The following is a 15566-nucleotide window of genomic DNA, read 5'->3' as shown; positions in this document are numbered from 1 at the left end:
ACCTGAGGCCAAATTGTACAAGTCCTGACTTGTGATCAGACCACTACTGCCGCTGTCGCCTCGAGACTAATTACAAGTATGAAAAATAATGCGCAGCGCGCGATAATTTTGGCCTTTTAAAAGAGTTTGCTTTGGTCGGATCACTTGTAGAATCTGATCTATCTGCTACATGGAGGGAATGCGATAAAATCACCACGTAGACGGCAAGTGTTTGACAAAGGGACTGAGTTGGCGCAGTGGAAATCATAAGTGCCTTACTGCTGGCTTCTTGCCGTTGCAATTGCTAACCCTAACCCTGCTCGTGCGTCGGTCCAGACAACTGTGTTAATCTATTGCCTTAGGGGGAGGACATCGATTTAGACAATCCACCCTAGAAGCTGTCCTGTAGGGTAGTAGAATGTCTGAGTTTCACCTGTCACTAGCTCCTAATGGAGTCAACAGTTCTATGCTAGCAGGCTTGATAGTATCACACAATTGAGACTATGGAGCCTCGTCGTTCTTGTCGCTCTGGCATTAAATGGTAGCTACCTTAAAGTGTTGTCTCCTAACTGCGTTTGCAGAGATTTTCTGTGTCGGTGGAGTTCTCCATGATGCTTTGTACTACATGTTAAATCTTAATTGAAACAGTTGACCATCTCCTGCCTTTTCCTTGTGCAACGAACTGACATGCGAGAGGCAAGAAACTCCAGTAATCATGTTTTACATGCTATCAATAAAGGCCATTCACTACTTGTAACGCACGCATATATCAGTCTTAGTCGATGTCCATTATGTCAACACCAGAGCCCTCCGCGTCCACCATGAGCGTGTCTATCTCAGAGGTGGCGCCGGCTCGCTGGTATTGCTTTTTGCCCTGGCTTGTGCTTTCCTTCGCCGACACTTGCTCCATCTTGAGGGTGAGATCTACGAAAAAGTTTTGTAGGGCTGCGGAAGGTGGGAATCGATGCCAGAAGATTTGAGGCGCCGAGATTGGGTTTACCCTCTTGAAATGCTCGTTGTCTTGATCGGTGACCGCCCACGTGGATTTCCAATTACACTTCAAGCACTGCACCCTGACCTGGTCATCATGATTAAAATATTCAGCTGCACTGCGAGCGAGGAACCGCACCTTAGGTTTAAGGTCCTTGCATGTACCTATCACCTGATTAAAGACGCGAATGTCTGACGGTGCCGGATTACATCCTGGTGTACCACAGGACTTGTATTCGGCCCCAAAGGCACGCAGTCCAGGGACGTTCTTCGCGAGCTGACGACATTCGACTTGCCGTTGTCCTTCAACTCCAACCTGGGCGTACACCAGCACAGCAGTGGTGTTGTCCAGGACGCTCTGATACGAGGACATGATGTCACAAAACGAGGGCCACACATCTGTGCGTCCAAACACACCAAACTCGACAACAACAGACCGTATGATGGATGATACGGTGGACGGCAAAGTCCCTGATCCACCGAACCCAAGCACGAAATCGAACTGGTCTCTGAGGCACGATGAGTATGCGGTTGATATGCGAAACGATACCACGCACTTTTGGACCAACTCTACGATCGAATCGAAGTGGTGCCTAACCCTGATCGCGGGGCCACAGCTCACAAGCATGAGGCCTCTCCGTCCTCCTCTGACCTTGGGGGTAAGGTCAGTCCAGGGCTTCTTCCCTCTCTTGGTGGTGATCTCGGTCTTGTCGCTCCTGGCAGCATGGGAGGCGTGTACCATGCTATTCAGGAAGTCGCTAAGGTACGCAGCCGTGATTTCGGCGATCGTGGTGTCTGTGCCCCCGTCGTGCGCCCCATGGTGTTGGAGCATTCCGCTGTACTTGTCGGAATGAGTGTTGACAAGGACAAAAGTGTTGGGCGGAAACCCGGCTTCGATGTTGCGTTGCATGAAGGTTGCACCTGGAACAAGTTTCCTGGCTTCTGACTGATGCACACCAGCTTCATGCACACCCGGGCGCATGTACAAGCTTTGGAAGAGCAGCTGCAAACCATGTTCAGCACAATGTTGAAGACGCATTGATTAGACGTACGTTCTTCCCATTATCCCTGTAATGACTGTCGAGATCATGCTTGACAGTCAAGCCTATGTAGTCGTTCATCGTAGACTCCAGGCTGAGGTGCACAACAGCCATGGGCCAGGTCATTTTCACCTTCTTCCTCATCGAAAATCCAAATATAGCGTATGGCAAGGGGGCGTTCTTGTTGGCTCCTGTCCTGCAGCAATTCGGGCAGAGGAACTCCTTCCCGTCCTCCACCGTGCCGAAATAAATGCAGCCGCTGCTGCGAGGAACGTACTGTTGGCATATAAACGCCCCGCACTCGACGCATTCGTGGTAGAATGGGGCTTGAATTTGGTCGCAGCAAAAGTGACAGTACTTGCCGACGTGTATGTCGTCAGATGAGGTTGTGCTGGATAGGTGGGAGATGTGTTTGTTGGACGCATCGGTGGATCTGGCCTTAGTACCGACGAGGCTGGGCGACACGATAGTGGGGGAGACACTGGCCACGTCGAAAGACCTGGCAGCAGTACCATGCTGAGGCACCATGGTGCCAATGTCGACCGTTCCTGGCCCTGCACGAGATAAACCTGTCACGTTGCCACCTACTGTAGATTTTCTGTTCCTATTTTTAGCAGGCATGTTGTGAAAAAATGGAAGAACGGAGGGAAAAGAAGGGTATTGCTGGTTGCGGTCAGCTATTATGCGGCCCTGCACCGTGATCGGGTAATTCCGATCACACATGTTCGGTCCGATCGCATCGTTCGTCACAGTGGATTTCCAGTGCCACCCACCAGCCATCAGCAAATTCACTATAGAATTATCTTGGATTATCACAAAGTCGCGATCGCATTACAATCATGTTATAGGCAGTTGCTTTCGCAAGACACCCCATTGCTCTTTGATTATAAGTCGATGACACAGGAACACATCTGGTACCATAACCCCTAATTGCATGCGATCGCACGTGTTCGGTCCGATCGCATTGTTCATCACAGTGGACGCCGCCTACCCGCCATCAGAAAATTCCCCATAACATTATCTTGGATTATCACAAAGTCGTGATCACATCATAAATCATTACAATCACTTACAATCGCTATCATCATGTTACAGGCAGTTACTTTTGCGAGACGCGTTACTCTTCGATGATAAGTTGATGGCACAGGAATAAATATGGTACCAGCTGTCAACCTTCGAAAACATTACAGGCGTTGTAAGCATTTCATCATTACTGTATATTGGACATCCGTGGTCGTTTGCAATGGTGATACATCCATTTCCCAAGTACGCCGATACATAGCCAGCTGGTGGGTGTGCGTCACGATACCCAGCCCGGTGAGGAGCGGGTGCCGATTCTGAACGAATGGAAGGTTCGCTCCCTGCAAGACTGGTTGTACAAAAGTCGCCAAGAGGCCCATAACGAAGCACCGCATTTTTTGACTCCAGACCCACTGTGCCCTGAAAAGGACGTTAGTAGACATGTTCAAACGACGGAGGGCTTTTTGAGGACACTTGCTCCTTGGGCATACAAAGCTAGAAACCATATATGTACCCAGAAAAGTATAAACTCAGTTTGAACGCGTGGTGGAGGCACGTTGGAAGCTTGGATTTTGCCATACAGACATGTAAATAATGTGGAGGAAGATACTTGGTCTACAGGAAAAACCTAGGCTGAGAACTCTCCAACTTGTTACAAAATGCGATGAAGATCTCCAGGAGGTTGATGTACCTGCCTTGCTCCTTCTCTTCTTTGTTCACCCAAGATATGAACTCCTGGAAGCTGTTCCAGCCGCCGTGTATGCCCAAAGTCCCCGCCAACACCATAGCTTCGCCTGAGTTCCAAAGACAGTGTACGGCTTTAAAGATGAAACCTGCAAAAGGACAAGATCCTCCTGTCCTGTAAGACACTGCGCTGTGGCATGATGGCTGCTCGTTGTTGTGTTTGTAGTTCTGTGGTAAGGCGCAATTGAAGCAGTAAGTATACCTTTCGAAGACGAAACTGTTCTTGAATTCGGAGTACGTGGAGTCATGGCCCTGTCGTCCCAAGGCGCATGGACCATGCTCTGGATGAGCTTGGGAGTGGACGGCAAAATGGACTGGGCAGCAATTCTGTAACTTCCTCATGAACCTGTCGAGGAGCGATGTGCGATTCAATCGACTTTGAATTCCTGCCATGACCCTGTCGCTCCTGGATGATGATGATGGCAAAGAGACAGGCAGTGATGAAGAAGGGGCTGGCGCCTTGGATGCCTTGGATGCCTTGGATGCTGGCGGTTGGGAATACTTCATGCTAGGTCAGTAATTTATCATAAGGACATAAAGGAACGACATTACCACAAGGCGAGCGCCCTGACCTTTGCTGGGAAGCTCCATGGGAAATCGATGACCCAGCGGTGCATGGGTGGCCTCCATGGCGTTGAGCGCGATCTCCATTTTAGGCGTTACTTTGGGAAACTTTCCGAACAATGCATCATCATCCAGCGAGGAAGATGGTATGGAGGATGACGTTTGCGAGGGTCGAGATGAACTGGGGACCGGAAATGTCGGAGCACGGGTTGATTGAGGACGGAGGAGTTGTGGGGACTCCTTAATTGCTTGCAAGGCCATACGTTGCATATCGCTCGCAGGATCGCAGACGTCGCACTGCACAACATCTGATCTGTCCTTGCATCGGTAGGCAAAACCTTTGCCATCCATGCACTTGATGGAGGTGTATCTGCGACAGTGATCGCTAAACAGGACGTCGTCCAGGCCTTTGATGCAGTGGTGGTCTTGGTCGCTCTGAAACGCGGACAGACTTGTTTTCTGAGTGAGGTAGAATGTATGCGCCTCGCGTCCATCGCGTCCCGAACGTCCAGACATCTGATTCACGACCAGAAGACCGTACTCAACCTCACTGATCACCACGAATCGCACGGAGCTTCGATCGACTCCCTGGGCAAAGGCGGTGGTACAAGTCATGATATTGGTCTCTCCGCGGTCCCACCTGGCGAGATTGTGCGTTTTCGTGTTTCCTCCGATGGTGGGAAGGTCGCTGTGAAAGACTGCACACCCCATGGCGCTACTGAAATTATCTGCTTCTTTGTTCGAGTTGAAAAATACCAGCATGCGATCCGATCCAGCCATCTTCAACTGCAGCGCGCATACGAGGGACTTCAGGGATGCATTGAAATGGTGCGGAAGAATGTTCAAGACGTGAAATCCTATCTCTGGGCGATCCGTGCAGGTGCGATAGATGAGGGCCTCCTCGGGCTGGATGGAAAAGCCTTTAAGATAAGCAGAAGTGCTGGATGGGGGGGAAGTCGCTGAGAGGAGGTTTATTTGCATCGGCCACTTGGAAAATTGCGCAGCAAGACGCGTCCATTGTTCTTTACGTTCGGGATGACACACCAGGAAGTCATGGTGTTCGTCAATAAATACTTTGGTAAAGGAACGTCCTTGGGGAGATGCCAGGAACCTGAATACAAGAGGGAATTGTGAGGTCATGATGAAGGTGATTCACATGACGACCACTTACTCCTGGAACGCCTTGGAAGAAGCGCTCTCTACCTGCACGAAAAGAATGTGAACGTCGGCAGGAACGTTCTTATCTTTGGTGAAGTTGTGCGCCCTGAGCCCCAATTGCAGGCATTTTTCTACTTGCTCCTCCAGGAGGACGACAAATGGGCAGATGACGATGCACCGCTGGCCAGGATCGATAAGAGGCGCGGTCATCCACAGGGCGCTCTTGCCGCCTCCTGTCTTAAGGGTGATGAAGGTGTCCTTTTTAGCGGTCATGACGTTTATGATAGCCTTGCATTGAGCAGGAGACCTTTCTTTGGCAGCAGGGTCCTTGAACAACGTTCTAAACGCGTCTCGCACCCTCTGCGTCCATCTATCGTCCTCCTCTGGGGAAAAGTGCGGCAGGATCTCGATCTCTTCATCTTCATCCATACTCATCAGATCATCAGGTTGAGAAGAGGAAGCCTCCCGGGGGACCGCGCGGTCATCATCTTCATCGTCCTCAAGCAATTGATCCTCTGCTTGCGACGAGGAAGCCACCAGTACGACAGGTCGTTCATCGGTTTCTTCTTTGATACGCAAGTCGGCGGCATCAGGGTAAGAGGTTGCTAGCCTAATGCGTTTTGCGGACCGAACAAGTTCCTCCCTGGGATTCGAGCGGCTCGATGAGTCTGGGTGAAGAGGACGTTTGTGATGGACCGCGACGGTGGGAGGAGCAGGAAGGCTGGAGGGCGAGAAGGAGGATTGAGCGGGCGACTTTGTTTTTTCATGGAGGCGAGCAGAAGATGAGGGCTGAGCGGGCAATCTGATTTTCTGACGGTCAGGAACGGCATAAGGGATGGGGCAGGACTGAGGGGGCAATACGGCGGGACGCTGGGCATAGAACTCATCCATGTCGATGCACTTTATGTCGGCGTCCTCGGTTTCGATGCAAGAGAGCGGGGTGGATTGGGGTGCTATAATTTCTTGGGGAGGAGGACCTACGCGGATGAAGACTTAGTTAATGCTGGTTCGGAGGGGAGAACATCGCCGGACACATACCTTGGGGCTCGACCGGCGCATGAAGCGCGGTACCGATGGCTAATTGTATTGCGGGAGCAGGAGCAGAGTTCTGAGTCGTTTTCCGTAGGGTATCGAGGATGGAAGGCAGGACGTCCTGGGCGACGATATCACGAAGGAGCGGGACCAAGTTATCCTGGAGGTAAGTCTTTAATGCTGCGGCGGTGCTGGTCGAGACTGGCCTCAGAAATGGCGGATATGTCGAGGGAAGAGGATCCACCGTGATTAGGGGATGATGCAGATGGCCTGTTCAACCTTCTCTGTCGAATGGGTTGCTGGGGCTCACCAGGACCGAGGCCGCAGAAGAGCTGCCATTCCTCGGACAGCAAGCGATGCTTCTCCATGACGTTGTTGGTGAGTTGAGGGATGGCTCCGTGGAGGTTGCCATAATGGATGTGGTCGATTTGGGTGGAGTGGTCCGCGCTCTCGGCCAGCAGGTCATCAGCGAGAGAGAAAGCATGGTTGAGAGAGATGAATTCCCTAGCCATGGCTATGGCGCCATGTCTGAAGTCGCGTACGCCCCAGGCACACTGGAATTGCTCTCGGTTTACCTGCAAGAATATGGAATACCATTGGTCCGGGTTTATTCTACGACCGTCGTCCATCACGAGGAAGCTGGGATGAGGTGAGAATGCAGGGGGGACGAGAGGACGAGAAGAAAACGTACGTATTGTATTCATGATGGGCGGTGGCGCCGTATGCGACGTATGCGAGGAGAGATTCTGCATGCCTCAAGCCTCCTGCGAGGAACTCGACCATCCATCGTGCCAATTTTGAATGGACGAATGCAGGAGTGCAAGAATCTCTGTCGGAAATGTGGGAGGTCTTGCTGTAGCCAGACAAGATGATGAGTTCCTGACCCTGAAGGAAGATGTTTCGGTGTCGGTCGGCATTGGCGATTTGGTGTTGCAAAAATTGGACGCCTCTGGTGGATATCTGGGATGTGATGTAGAGAAGATGATAGAGGGGCTTCCATATGTCGCCGGTACGGCGAAGGATGTCTTTTACTGCGGGTATATCCCAGGCGAGACGGCCGTCCCGATCGAGCATGGCCAAGCGATGGATGTCGACGAGATGGAAGAAAAGCTGGAGCTTGAGGGGATCGAATTGGACGTCGTTGACGAAGGAATGGCCGCGGATGGAGTTGGTCATGTCATCTGCGACATGGTCAGGGAGGCCATGCATCATGATGCGACCGCGGGTGAGGAGGAGGTACCTGTCCTCGATCTGGTCGAGGAGAGATTGAATGCCATGACGAAATCTGGAGAGGTACAAGGTCTCTCGTCCGACGATTATCCACTGATAGTCTGGGTCGAAGAAGACCCTGGGCTCGCGTTGCTGGTTCCAAGCCAAGGAGGAGGCGTATTGCTGAAACTCAAAAAGCATATTAAAGGTGGTGGGGCGTCCGAGGGCCAAGACCTCGCGGTGAACGGCTATGACTCGTCTAAAATAGGAGGGATGAGAAGAGGATGAGGTAGGAGGAGAGGGAGAGGACTGACTCGAATTGAGGAACGAGAGAGTGCTTCTGGTACCAGAGAGCATGGACGATGCAAGCGTTGTTGACGAAGTACTTTAATTTTGCGAGGTCCGGGGCAAGGTCAGTGGACTCGTAGAAATTGGCGTCGCGGCGGAGAGCCTTGAACCATATGAAGCGCTGGATGACGTTGGCCCAGGTCTGTTCTGGATGAACGCTGGCGGCATCGATCAAAGACCATAAAAACTCATGCAACTTCTTCATGGGATCGCCATCGGGGCCCAAGTCAGGGGACGGGAGGGGGGTCAGGGCGATTTATGGTGGAGGCGAAGGCGTGGAGGGCCTGTGTCTGGTTGGGGTGGAGGCCGAAGGAGAAGTTGGAAGGGTTGTGTTGGGAGAGATAAAGCCTGAGGATGGCGCGCAAAAACTGGAGGAGGAGATCGCTATATAGAGTATTTTTCTTTGAGACGGGACGCCAGTAATCTCTGGAGGGAGGGGATTACAAAGAGGAGGAGAAAGGAGGGGAGGGAAGAACTTACGAATCCTTTGTGACGTTGTCGCCATGCAAGATGAGTTTGCAGATGGTGAAACTGTGGGGGTTACCTTCGAGGAGGTCCGGAGCGATGGCGAAGTAAGCTTTTACGAGGGAGTCCAAGGCGACGAAAAAACCAAGAAATTCATCTTCTGTGTGGCGAGCCTTGAGGGCGTCCAAAAATTTGACGTCGGATCTGTTTGAACGGACGTCGGGCATGAAGCGATCCCAGGCCATGACTTTAATGAGGGACCTTCGCTCCTCGTCAGGGAGGGGAGAGGAGGGGACGAGGAGAAGATCGAGGGAAGGAAGGAAGGAATGGGAAAGGGCGTCTCTGATGGTGATGGGCTGGTGAGAAGGGGGGGGCTGGAGGACGACGAAGTAGACGCGGCCGACGGACTCGAAGAGCTGTTGAACGAGAGCATGGTCGTAGGTCATGGCATTGGAGGATGCTTTGTGGACGAGCCTTCCATGGTTTATCATGGTGGTGATGGTGCAAGCAGCGTAATGGCAATCGAGGGACTGAGTGCAGAGGAAGCCTGGGCGGGGAGGGGCGATAAGCTGGACGGGAGGGCCGGCGTGAGCGGGGATGTTAACTTCTTCTTGGCGACGATAGACGTTGTATTGGAGGACGAATTGGTCGAGGGATTGGAGCTGAATTTTGTCGAGGGATTGGTTATGGTGAGCCTTGCGGTGACCAGAGACCATGGCAGCGGTGAGAGACTTTTTGCAGGCGATACAGATGAAAATGTTGAGGGCCGTGTGGAAAGAGAGGCCGAGCTGATCCAAAAGGGGGGTGGAGAGAAGATAATCTTGGCCAGGATTAAGGACGACGCGAGAGATAGCTTGAGGGAACGAAGGGTAAGGGAGTAGATATATGGAGGAGAGAGAGAAAGACGGACTGGGATCGAGTTGAAATTCATCGAGGGACGGCTGGAGAGAGGGGGGAGGAAGAGGGAGGGGGGCTTGAGGAAGAACTGGAAGAGAATATGAGAGGGATGAGAAAAGGATAGAGAAGAAGATGGAAAGAGAAAGGAGGGAGGATGAAGTAGATATATGAAAGGGGGGATGGAGAGAAAAAAGGGGAACGCACGAGGTTGAAGTTGGGGAGGAGAGGCGAGGAGTTGAGGGGGAGATAGATGATCTGGAAAGGAGGAAGGAAGATAAGAGAAAGAGATAAAGGGAGAGAAGGAGAGACGGACTAGTTTTCAAGTGGGTCTTGAAGGCGGACCTCCTGTTGAAGGTACCTGGGCAGGCAGGAACAGGACAGCAGATGGAGCCATCTGGGGCACGAGAGATGCGATACTGAATGCCAGAAATGGTGACGAGACCAGGTTGGGAGGTGTGCTCCCAATTGCGTCTTGAATTGGCATTATCTAAGGACATGAGTATGAAGGAGATGAGTAGGATGGAAGAGCAAAAAGCAGGGGGGGATGAAATAGCAGAATTTAAGTGGCGAGAGAGGCGAAGAAGTCAGGGATGGGATAGGCGAAGATTAGCGGCGGATGAAGGGCGACGGAGATGAAAGGCTGGGCACCGGAGTAACCAAATGGACGAAGGCTAACGGAGATGAAAGGCTAGGGGCCGAAGTGAGGAAAAGGACGAAAGGTGAGGGAGATTTGAAAGGCTGGGCAGGTAGTGGAGCAGCTACGCCCTGGTAGCACTTATTTTACATGAGACGGGGGAGAGCGGTTCACATAGTTGTATTGTTATAGATAGGGGTTGAGATTGAGAAAGTAGACTAGGTATGGGCTCTGGTGCGAGATGAGTAGCGAATGGAGATGAAGATGAAGAGGAAGTATTTTAGAGTATTAGTAGGGAAGGATTGAGTAAGAGATGAGAGGAGGAGTGCGAAGAGGATGGTTGAGATGTTGTTATGATAGGATTGTAGTGGAAGAAGGGAAAGATGAAGTGAGGAGGTGGAGTTGAGGGACGAGCGAGATGGAGTATTTTGCGGTGTTTGAGAGATCGGTGGATATGATGGAGTGTAAAGGATAGGGAGAGATAGATTAGGGGGGACTAGGAAAAATTAAGGAATGCCCAACCTTTTGTTCGTCCTTTGCTCTTAGTGATGATTTTCCTAACCTTTGCTCTTAGTCATGCTTCCTTTCCTTTGCTCTTAGTCATGATTCCTTCCCTTCGTGCCTTCTTTCCTTTGCTCTTAGTGATGATTTTCCTAACCTTTCCTCTTAGTCATGCTTCTTTTCCTTTCCTCTTAGTCATGATTCCTTCCCTTCGTACCTTCTTTCCTTTCCTCTTAGTCATGATTCCTTCCCTTCGTACCTTCTTTCCTTTCCTTTATGTCACCATTCCTTTCCTTTGTGTCATCTTTCCTTTCCTTTGTGTCATCTTTCCTTGTTCTTGGCATTAAGTCTAACCATTTTAGACATAGTTCTTCCTCTGTAACCAAGTATGTAATGCTTCTTTCCTTCTGTAACCGATTATATAATTTCCTCTTTCCCTCTCTAACCATATTAGGACTTTCCTCGAAGGAAAAATCTATGCCCCCATAATTTTTCAACTCAAATAGATAGGTTATTGGACCATCTGAACACGTTGGTCGTGCCAGATTTCGCTCTAAAAATCATGTTCCAAAGTTGGCTGCCCCTGTCATCCCCCCCCCCACCCAAAGATCGATTTTTTCAGCCTTCATATGGCTTGCTTGGCTTTAGGTAGGACTCATTCTAGAGGTTATTTGACCATCTGAACACGTTGGTCAAGCCGGATTTCGCTCTAAAAATCATGTTCCAAAGTTGGCCACCCAAGTCATGCTGCCCCACCCAAAGATCGATTTTTCTAGACTTCATATGACTAGCCTGTCCTTCAAAAGCATTTTTCCTGGGGGCTATTGAGCCCTCTGAACACGATGGTAAAGCCAGAATTGCCTGGAAAAATCGTGTTCCTGAGATATACAAGGTCCTCCTCCTCCTCCTGACCTCATGTATGTCACTATCCCGGTATTCCACCTCAATACCGATACTGCAAACATTGCTCCTAAGGTATTTGAGGCCTGTGAATCGATTGGGAATGGTCCCAGACCTTCCAGAGGTCAGCATTATTGTGATATGGGAGGTTGGCTCAAATATCAGTATTTTGGACATATCTCCATGATCCAACCGCCGTTTTTCTTAATTGTTGGCTCATATCCATCCTATCGATACCCTCTATGATATGTACCAGCCCGTCAAAAGATATTTTTTCACAAGTTTGAAACCTATTTCTATTTTGACCCTATAAATCGATTGGGAATGGTCCCAGACCTTCCGGAGGTCAGCATTATTGTGATATGGGAGGTTGGCTCAAATATCGGTATTTTGAACATATCTCTACAATCCAACCGCCGTTTTTCTTAATTGTTGGCTCATATCCATCCTATCGATACCCTCTATGATATGTACCAGCCCACCAAAAGATATTTTTTCACAAGTTTGAAACCTATTTCTATTTTGACCCTATAAATTTTTCAACTCAAATAGATAGGGCTCATTTTCGAGGTTATTGAACACTATTAATTGATTGACAGCACCAGTTTGGTCTCTGAAGATCATGTTCCAGAATTGACTACCACCCCTGTCATGGTGCCCCATCCAAAGATCGATTTACCAGCCCTTGATATGACGAATTTGTCATTGACTGGGACTCATTCTCGAGATTATTAAACCATATGAATGGATTGGTGATACCAGTTTGGTCTCTAAAAATCATGTTCCAAAGTTGAGTACCAGCCCTATCATAGTGCCCTACCCAAGGATCGATTTTTTCAGCTTTCACATGACTTGCCTGGCTTTAGCTAGGACTCATGGTAGAGGTTATTGGACCATATGAACGCATTGGTCATGGCAGATTTTGCTCTAAAAATCATGTTCCAAAGTTGACTACCACCCCTATGATGCTCTCCTTGTTAAAGATCGATTTGTTTAGCCTTCATATGACTTGCCTGGCTTCAGCTAGGATTCATTCTGGAGGTTATTGGACCATCTGAACACGATGGTCATGCCAGATTTTGCTCTAAAAATCATGTTCCAAAGTTGAGTACCAGCCCTATCATGGTGCCCCACTCAAAGATCGATTTTTTCAGCCTTCATATGACTTGTCTGGCTTCAGCTAGGATTCATTCTAGAGGTTATTTGACCATATGAACACATTGGTCATGCCAGATTTCGCTCTAAAAATCATGTTCCAAAGTTGAGTACCAGCCCTATCATGGTGCCCCACTCAAAGATCGATTTTTTCAGCCTTCATATGACTTGTCTGGCTTCAGCTAGGATTCATTCTAGAGGTTATTTGACCATATGAACACATTGGTCATGCCAGATTTCGCTCTAAAGATCATGTTCCAAAGTTGAGTACCACCCCTATGATGCTCTCCTTGCTAAAGATCGATTTGTTTAGCCTTCATATGACTTGCCTGGCTTTAGCTAGGATTCATTTTAGAGGTTATTGGACCATCTGAACACGATGGTCGAGCCAGATTTCGCTCTGAAAATCATGTTCCAAAGTTGATCACCACTGCCATGCTGCCCCACTCAAAGATCGATTTTTTCAGCCTTCATATGACTTGTCTGGCCTTAGCTAGGATTCATTTTAGAGGTTATTCGACCATATGAATACGTTGGTCGAGCCAGATTTCGCTCTAAAGATCATGTTTCAAAGTTGACCACCCCTGTTATGCTGCCCCACCCAAAGATCGATTTTTTCAGCCTTCATATGACTTGCCTGGCTTTAGCTAGGATTCATTTTAAAGGTTATTGAACCATCTGAACACGATGGTCGAGCCAGATTTCGCTCTAAAAATCATGTTCCAAAGTTGATCACCACTGCCATGCTGCCCCACTCAAAGATCGATTTTTTCAGCCTTCATATGACTTGCCTGGCTTTAGGTAGGATTCATTCTGGAGGTTATTTGACCATCTGAACACGATGGTCGAGCCAGATTTCGCTCTAAAAATCATGTTCCAAAGTTGACCACCCCTGTCATGCTGCCCCACCCAAAGATCGATTTTTACAGACTTCCCATGACTTGCCAGTGCTCCAAAAGCATTTTTCCTGGGGGCTCTTGATCCCTCTGAACACGGTGGTGATGCCAGATTTCCCTGGAAAAATCATATTCCTGAGATATACAAGGTCCTCCTCCTCCCTCCTACCTCCTATATGTTGCTGTACTTGATTTTAACTTGAAACCGATACTGTAAAGGACTGTCCTGGGGTTTTTCAGGTGTAGGAATCGATTGGTGATGGTCCTGGACCATCTGGAGATCAATGTTTGTAACATATGGTGGTGGGGCTAAAAAGTCAGTATTTTGGCAATATCTCCATAACCGAACCGCCGTTTTCTTTGATTGTTGGCTCATATCCATCCTGAAAGTACCCTCTAACATATGTACCAGCCCACCAGAAGATATTTTTTTACAACTTTGAAATGTATTTCTGAAATGACCATATAAATATGACATTCGTCAAAAGGAAACAGAGAACAAAAACAAACACAAAAGGTATTAAGGCTCGTTGCACAGCTGACACAGCGGAGAGTCGAGACGAGCTTGTGCTTCTTGCTTGCCACGGTCAACGAGAACAGAAAACCACAAGGAGATGTAATATAAATATCAGTTGCTCCGGCGGTACAGCAGGATATAATCACTCGGATACCCTAGCCAATATGAGAGAACCCTAAAGAAAATGCGTCAGGGTCGTATCACAGCCACCAGTAGATACTGACCCACCTTCCTAAGCGCGGTCGGGATCGTTGTCTTGTTCCTCCGTCACAACCCATTTGTGTGCACGAGTCTCGCGTGCTTTCCCCACCTTAGCTGAGACTGCATATCCAAATGAGAAGCATACAAGGGGATCGTGCACGGTATCAAGAGCGTGCTGTCTGCGGGAAGATGTTGGAGACGGACAACGAAGGGCTAAACTCGCACATATTGACTTCTGTCTGAGTAGAGATGACATCATGAAAGCCCGGACAGAGGCACAGAGCGCTGTGAAGAAACCGAAGGATCTCATAAGTACTTTCTTGGCCAAGTGCTGCGAAGGGGAAACGAAAGCGGGTGTCTTGCCAGATATCATAGATGCGCCTCCTTTCAAGCGGCCAACTTCCGACCAATCACTTTGAAAAGTCCGCAAGGACCAAATATTTTCCTGTCACCCTCGCTCTCCTGATCTTGTCGCTGACGAACTCATATTCAGCGGTGAACGAAATCTCCCCAGTAGAGGAAACCGTCGACAACGACGCTCTGACATGCAGAGAAGTTAGTATCAAATCACAAAGGTAAAAGCTCGCGTCGTTATCTGTGGATACTTGGACCTCCCCTATTTTCGTACGTAGTTAGAGATGGGATTCCGATCATGAAATTAAAACAATTATACGAACGATGACCTTTTCAGCCCGACGTAATATTGTGTATGGTGGTCTGAAGCATGTCAGTGCAAGATTAGAAGCAAGATAGAATGATGGTCACCTTGAATGTAATATGCTTGGCAATCGCGGCTTTGAAACTGGCTCGGTTGACCTCAGCATCATTCTCCCCAACGACACCCAGGTGCTTGGGCCCAGCCTCATAAACAAAGTCATCTGTTATGTACTGACAGGCACCGTCGCTGTCGTTGTTATCCATCCTGTTGAGGTATGCGAGAAAAACGAGGACTTTGGGGGAGCTACAGATAGTGGTTACCAAAGTAGTACGATGATTAGTGCGATAGCACAACTGGCTATATCTGGTTTACGGCAGGACATCTCCCACAGATATATGATGCCTTCGAAGCTCTTCCATGGGAACCAACCGTTCAGCGTCTCCTGGAGCTCCCGTAAATGTGCCTTGTACATGGGCATGACGAATAACCCCCAGGTCAGACACTGCAGTGATTTACGGCGACAGGATCAATAAATATCTTCATTTTGAGGCTGTTTTGCCTCATATCGGGATTGACCCCTACTCTCAGAAGAGTGAGCTCGTTTGGCGTCTCGCTGACAGGGCAAACAGATGTGTCATTCCTTGAGGGGCAACAATGT

The 15566-nt window shown here is 49.2% G+C and overlaps 4 protein-coding genes across 4 annotated transcripts; all 4 read right to left on the bottom strand.

Moving 5' to 3' along the window:
* Nucleotides 1-754: 754 nt before the first annotated feature.
* Nucleotides 755-2630, bottom strand: EDB91DRAFT_1254660 (uncharacterized protein; the record flags this gene model as incomplete). The annotated part of the gene is made up of 4 exons (XM_041323851.1): nucleotides 755-1057; nucleotides 1109-1478; nucleotides 1527-1972; nucleotides 2022-2630. The coding sequence occupies 4 exons, from the start codon at nucleotides 2628-2630 to the stop codon at nucleotides 755-757; spliced, it is 1728 nt and encodes a 575-aa protein (XP_041171056.1).
* Nucleotides 2631-3644: 1014 nt separating this feature from the next.
* Nucleotides 3645-8289, bottom strand: EDB91DRAFT_1254659 (uncharacterized protein; the record flags this gene model as incomplete). The annotated part of the gene is made up of 7 exons (XM_041323850.1): nucleotides 3645-4274; nucleotides 4326-5448; nucleotides 5509-6472; nucleotides 6534-6797; nucleotides 6838-7166; nucleotides 7219-7995; nucleotides 8051-8289. The coding sequence occupies 7 exons, from the start codon at nucleotides 8287-8289 to the stop codon at nucleotides 3645-3647; spliced, it is 4326 nt and encodes a 1441-aa protein (XP_041171055.1).
* Nucleotides 8290-8311: 22 nt separating this feature from the next.
* On the bottom strand, nucleotides 8312-9943 carry EDB91DRAFT_1265497 (uncharacterized protein; the record flags this gene model as incomplete). Its single annotated transcript, XM_041324493.1, has 2 exons — nucleotides 8312-8510; nucleotides 8565-9943. 2 exons carry the CDS (start codon nucleotides 9941-9943, stop codon nucleotides 8312-8314), a joined length of 1578 nt encoding a protein of 525 aa, XP_041171054.1.
* Nucleotides 9944-14192: 4249 nt separating this feature from the next.
* EDB91DRAFT_84666 (uncharacterized protein) lies at nucleotides 14193-14775 on the bottom strand. The gene is made up of 2 exons (XM_041328592.1): nucleotides 14278-14775; nucleotides 14193-14224 (listed from the first exon to the last, which is right to left on the bottom strand). The coding sequence occupies exon 1, from the start codon at nucleotides 14621-14623 to the stop codon at nucleotides 14282-14284; it is 342 nt and encodes a 113-aa protein (XP_041171053.1). The 5' UTR covers nucleotides 14624-14775; the 3' UTR covers nucleotides 14193-14224; nucleotides 14278-14281.
* Nucleotides 14776-15566: the final 791 nt, after the last annotated feature.

The sequence above is a fragment of the Suillus paluster genome (genome assembly GCF_016628075.1).
Source record: "Suillus paluster strain FC165 chromosome Unknown EDB91scaffold_113, whole genome shotgun sequence".
Lineage (NCBI taxonomy): Eukaryota > Fungi > Basidiomycota > Agaricomycetes > Boletales > Suillaceae > Suillus > Suillus paluster.
Note: the sequence above shows the minus strand (reverse complement) of the source record. Positions and strands in the feature narration are given on the sequence as shown.

Coding starts and splice junctions, on each gene's coding strand:
- EDB91DRAFT_84666 (XM_041328592.1), bottom strand. CDS start 14,623: ATGATATCTGGCAAGACACCCGCTTTCGTTTCCCCTTCGCAGCACTTG.